This window comes from Aptenodytes forsteri, unplaced genomic scaffold (genome assembly GCF_000699145.1).
Source record: "Aptenodytes forsteri isolate BGI_AS27 unplaced genomic scaffold, ASM69914v1 Scaffold358, whole genome shotgun sequence".
Classification (NCBI taxonomy): Eukaryota; Metazoa; Chordata; class Aves; order Sphenisciformes; family Spheniscidae; genus Aptenodytes; species Aptenodytes forsteri.
The window spans coordinates 243,085-249,084 of record NW_008795679.1 but is presented as its reverse complement, the minus strand read 5'-3'; the positions used below and the strand labels follow the sequence as shown (position 1 = coordinate 249,084).

Below are 6,000 nucleotides of genomic sequence, written 5' to 3'. Positions count from 1 at the left end.
GGTCGGTCGGTCTCCGGAGGCGGCCAGGAAGGCGGGGGCTCCGGTAGGAGCTCGGCTGAACGAGAAGTGAGTAGCCTCACGGGGTAGATCGCGGAGACCGGCGGGCTGTGGGTGTCCTGAGGGGCGGACTACAGCTCCCAGCATGCAAAGGGGCGGCTCCGCGATCCTTCCGGGAAACGGCGGGGGGGGCGGGCAGCCTCCCCACCGCGATGCCTTCTGGGAGGTGTAGTTTCTCTCAGGAGGAACTGCTTCGCGCCTTGACGGCTGAGATGCGCCCAGCGTGTCCCTTCTCCTGCTCCAGGAGTTGGCGAGGGAGAAAGAGCTGCTCGCTGTCTCTGATGGAGCGGGTCTGGGCTGCCTCCCCTGTCCCGTAATTGGGGCTAGGGGTGAGGAGCAGGGTTGCGGAGGGAGAGGGGGATGGCGAGGGACCCCTTCCCCTCCTGCCTGGATCCATGTACTTCTGTGGGTTAGGCCATTTCTCACCACTTTCTCCGTATCATTACAACTTCATGGAGTGCTTTCTGGATTCTTAGTATTATTTTGTAGTTGTTAATATGTATTTATTGTTTGAAGCTTTTTTTTTCCTTTGCAGCTATTAGGGCTAGGAAAAAAACCCTTGTGAGGCTTAGGTTGTAGCACTGATACCATCCACAAAGAGTAGAGAGCAGGCAGAGGTTTTTAACATTCAAATTTGGTAACACTTGCAAAATTTAGAGAGGTAGACTGAGGGTGGATTCTCTTATCACAAACTAACATTTTTTTTATTTTTTGCTTGTTGGTATGGAGTGAAGTGTTCAGAACAAGCTTCTGCTGTTCCTTTTCATGTTTTCAGCCAACTGTTCAATAAATACATCTGAATAAACTTATGCTAAATGAGCACCCTCTTTAATTTGGTTCAAGCAGTGCTGAAAGTTAATATTTTCTTTGTGTAGCTTTGAAAGCAGATAAGACGCTGTGGCAAGTAGAATGTCAGAAGATATTGAAGGAATTGAAAAAGAAATAGCAATTGAATTAAGCAGAATCAGGGTTTCTTCCTTTGAAGCAGATGATCCTGACACAGAGGTATCAGATGAAGCTTTGAGTGACAGTGAGACAGTAAGTATTCAATGGGCTAAAACTGCTTCTGTTTCTGCTTGAAAGTAGTACGGGCATTGGAAAGCGTATCTGATGAATGAACTTTTTCCTGACATACCTAACCTGAGGATTTCTTCTGAAAGTCTCAGTAGTATTGCTTCATGAAAAATGTAACCTCCAATGGTGACAAGACAATAAAAGAGATGAATATCAGCATTCTGCTTAAGTGAAAAAAATCAGATATCGTAGATAATGATTTGTTTTAGAATTCTCTGAAGCTGGAAGATTTTATTAAAGCTAATGAAGTAGATTACATCTGGATGAATAAGCCAATGATTCTTCATTTAAATCTGTATTTAAATATCACAAGAGACTGTCTTATGTTTGAAGACTTCCTGATACTAATTTCATATAAATTGGTGCTTCAAGTCCTCTTTTTTTGGATGACTTCTTATTTTGGGGAAAGATTCTCCTCTGAAATCCAATCAGTTATTTGGGTCCTTTTCAGTTATTTTAATCTTTCAGACTTGTACAAAAAAGGATTGGTCTATAGGATATTAGGGTAGAAGATACAGGTTATATGTGACCATAAATCATATGATTTTTATGACATAAAGCTAGGCAAATGTATCAGTGATAATTATTTATGCACTCACATGCTGAACGCCACCAATGTTTACTGCAATTTACACATCTGAGAGAAGGCACTCCATTTTCCCAAATGCTTGCAGTAAAAGATAGTCTTTTGAATAGAAAATATCTGTGTAGTAAAGAAACTTGAAGCATCTGATTTACATGCATACTTTAAACATTAGTAAATTTAAAAGCAATTTGTTTTTTAAAGAGTCTGAACATTTTTAAGAAAAAGATCCTGTGCATCATAGGTATTCATTAATTTTTTGTCTTAACCTTTTTATTAATTTCTTGGTCCAACACAATTATAAAGAAAATGTTAATGGAACCATGTTTCTGGAGATACCGGAAGATAAGTTACTAAAATGTGTTCCAATCAAAATTTAATTAGACTGTAATTAAAAATGAGAATTATTAATTGTTCAGTGGGTGATAAGACAATGGGAAGAGCGTAGGAATTAGCAACAATTTTGGTAGCAATTGCTACTAAATCTCCATCAGTGCTTTATAGGTGAAGCCAAAATGAATCTTTATTCTTGCATGTCAAGTATTTACCTCTGGTCTTGGCTTTGAGATGAAAATGTAGCATTTATGTCAAACGTCGTGTTTTTCTAGATTTCAGATGACTTGCCAGAATCAGTTCTCTCCTATTTAAATTTTATAAAGAGCAGAAATCAAGATGCTGAAAAGCTTATACTGCAAGACTTAGAAGATGAAGAAACTACAAGTAAGCAGGGGTCACAGTTAAAGTATTTATGCACCTCATATTGCCAGTGGAAGTTAGATTAACGATCATCAGTAAAACAATGCAAACTTTTCAGTAGAGCAAGCAGCGAAACCTATTGCACCAGCTTCTGAATGCATGCTGAAAATCTCTAGGAATAAAACCATGCAATGGTGTCTTCTAGGATTAACATCTGAGTATGAACTGAATTTTTCTAAAAATTCATCTGATGCTAAACCATAGATCAATGCAGGATCATTCTCTGAAACAGGACCTGGGCCAGACTCTTCATGAGAATCTAAAGTGAAGTCACTACGAGCTGAAGTTAAGAGTTCAGATACAATTGAACCCCATAGGATATGTTTAAAGTCTGTCTTTAGAGATATCCAAGCTGGCATTAAATGAAATTACCTTGTAATTGGGAACAATATTGCTGTGTCAGCTGTGTGACTGAAGCCAAGCTCATAGTTTGTATGCCAGAAAGCTGGCATTGTTCCGTTCCAGTTTTTCACATCATCTTGGGTTTCACACTCATTTAGTGTAACGGTCTTTATGAACAAAAGTTCAATATTGTCTATACATTTTGATATTTGAGGAAGGTTTCTTTTTATCCTTTTTTTGTAATGGACACTTACTCTTTTATTATTTTTGTAGTTCTTTGTCAGTTTTTGACCTATCTGATACAAGCTCTACTGTATTTTTCTACACAGAAAATGTTCTGCTGTGTTCTATGCTGTGGAATTCTCTTTCATATTTCTATGACTGGATTCTTACAGCATCATATTGTGTGTTCCAGTTACACATATTTGCTGCTTTTAATGTAGTTAAATGACTCCCACGTATATTTGAGTAAAATTGGGGGAGGGGGGTGTTAAGAGTTTTAAAGGGGAAAAAATGCTTTATTTTAGTTTAAAGAAATATAGTAGCTAAGCAGTATAGAGCAGAACTGAGTACTGGTAAGGGATTTTCTCTCTGTGTACTAAATATTTATTTTTTCTTTAGGTAACATTTATGGAGTAGTTTCTTGCCATGCTTCAGATTACTTGGCAGAATTGGCTTCTGATTATAATGAACATCCAGAACTATTTAAAGAAAGGGTATTCTCTATTTAAACAATATTTATAGTGAACAAAATTCTATTAAGTAATGTGGATAACTTACACTTGCTTTGTTGGCCTCCTAAGGAGACCTATAGATGTGTTCAGTTTTGTTTCTGTCAGATTATCCATAAGGTATTAAGATGAGTTTGTTTATGCCGTTCTTTAGAACTGGGACATCAGCTGTAATACACCATGTCAATAAGTTTTTAAGATTTGGAATAAATTCTCTGTACCAGTAGTTGAGATGCTGAGTACAAAAATCAAAAAAATTAAACAAAACTGAATAATCCTATATTGTTAATTATTTGCAGAATATTATCTCAATAGTCTGATAACACTTTTAAGCTTCTCTATCTTATTCTTTTTATGGTGATCAGGAGGATGTGCTACTATTAATCTTGCTCCTAATATATTCCGTTATTTTATAGAAAATGTAAACATAATAATGTCTGTAACTTTCAAAGACAAATCAAGAGTTATGAACCTGGGTTTTTTATATTTTTCATAGGATTTGACCGAATTTGCTGAAGCTCTTAGAAAAACATAAACCTGTATTTAATTTAATCACTTTTAATTTGTCGCCTGGCTTTTATTAGTGAGCACTTTTGCAAACATGATTTTTTGTTCTCAGAAGACCATTGTTTAGAACAGCACAATTACTTTATGTGACTTCAGCTGCATTACAAATATATGCCCCAAGCATGTGAGGAGCAGATGATAAATGAGCAGGAATAGATTACTTCTTGTCAATAAAGAACAATGAAAGAAATATGCCCATAGCATTATTTTCAAATAGACTTCTTAAAAATTTACACTGTAACTAGTTCTTCCCCTATGTGCATAACATTATTAATGCATAAATATAGTGCTTAGTTCCACAGAAAGTAAAACAAATCCCAAATGCAAAACATTCGTTTTTCCAAGTAAAAATGTAAAATATATTAAAAAACCACATAGAAATATTATGTATTTTGGGAAATACTCCAATATTTATTGCTCTAGAAAACAATATTTTGACTGATACATTTGTATTATTCAATGTCTAAGGATTCCAGCCAGTAGTAAGTTTTGTATTATTGTACTTGTCATATGATGAAAAGCTTATCCTTGTTCTGGAAGATTTTTATAATGTTCTGCTTTTAAATTTTGTTTCTTGTTTCTTAATGACACTATTAAACTATATTAGGTACTATTTGAAATTGAAAATGAAGACTTGCAGATTGCTACACCACCTAGTTATAATAGTCAGTCCACCAGTGATGCACTGGTCACTGATGACCATTTTGTTACAGGTAAGCAAACACATCAGTCGTTTGGTTGAGTTGATCTTCAGTGTCATATCACTATTTCCTGCTTTTCTGTTTTCATGAATATCGTAACATTCTTTGTAAAGAATTACACATTTCAGCATGCAATAGATTTTGATACTTCATGAATTGGACATGAGCAAATGCCTGTGCTTTTATCTCATTTCAGGATCACAAAATTGTCCTAGTCTTTAATGTCTTGATAGAAATCTGTTTCAAAAAATAGTACTCAAAAATGATTTAAATAATTATGAACACAAATGAAAGCCAGATTGGAGGCACTAAGCAGGTTGTGCTTTGGCCACAACTTCTTTTATTTTTTTATAGTCACATTGGCTGGGAATATTTCCCTTCACCATGTTTTGGGGTGGAGTGCATCAGTTATTAGTCTTTAATGTCTTGATAGAAATCTGTTTCAAAAAATAGTACTCAAAAATGATTTAAATAATTATGAACACAAATGAAAGCCAGATTGGAGGCACTAAGCAGGTTGTGCTTTGGCCACAACTTCTTTTATTTTTTTATAGTCACATTGGCTGGGAATATTTCCCTTCACCATGTTTTGGGGTGGAGTGCATCAGTTATAATACCCCTGCTGATAGCCACAGAAGACATTCATCCTGAAGCCAAAGTGTAGTCCTGAAATATATGTTGGTAGAATAAGCGTGATTGTAGCAGAGTCAGTAAGTGTGCATCATGATAATAAGACATCTCTGATAGAAAAGACTTGCATTGTTGTTCTGATTTCCTTGGGGATATATATTGCTGGCTCTATCGGCACAGAACCCTTTTCTTGTCAATACTTTCAGACTGTTTAATGTTCCCCAATGCTTATCAGGAAATTAAATAAAAGGTTTGCTTGGTTGATTACAAATTCATAGCTGATGTTGAAATGAGCATAAGCCTTACTCATCGTGAAGTAGAAGAGAAGTGTAGACAAGAATTTGAGCAGTGGGAGAAAAGACAAAAGGAGCTTGAAGATGAGAAGAGGAAAAAGTGGAAAGCTGAGAGGGAAGCACAGGAAAAACAGAATGAAGAGGAACAGGCAAGAAGGGTGCAGCGGCTGGAGGAATTTGAGGCTGAAAGAATAAAGTTAGAGCTTCTTCATAAGGTAATTAATGATATTGAAGCCAATCTGTTCCCATCTAGACTATCTGAATTC

The 6,000-nt window shown here is 36.2% G+C and overlaps 1 protein-coding gene across 1 annotated transcript in view; it reads left to right on the top strand.

Moving 5' to 3' along the window:
* The first annotated feature begins 209 nt into the window (after positions 1-209).
* Positions 210-6,000, top strand: part of LRRIQ1 (leucine rich repeats and IQ motif containing 1) — a 115,870-nt gene continuing 110,079 nt past the window's right edge. Inside the window, exons 1-6 of the mRNA XM_019472969.1 lie at positions 210-370; positions 966-1,095; positions 2,323-2,434; positions 3,434-3,528; positions 4,718-4,823; positions 5,720-5,949. Coding sequence (XP_019328514.1) covers positions 210-370; positions 966-1,095; positions 2,323-2,434; positions 3,434-3,528; positions 4,718-4,823; positions 5,720-5,949 — 834 coding nt within the window. The remainder of the gene's footprint in view (positions 371-965; positions 1,096-2,322; positions 2,435-3,433; positions 3,529-4,717; positions 4,824-5,719; positions 5,950-6,000) is intronic.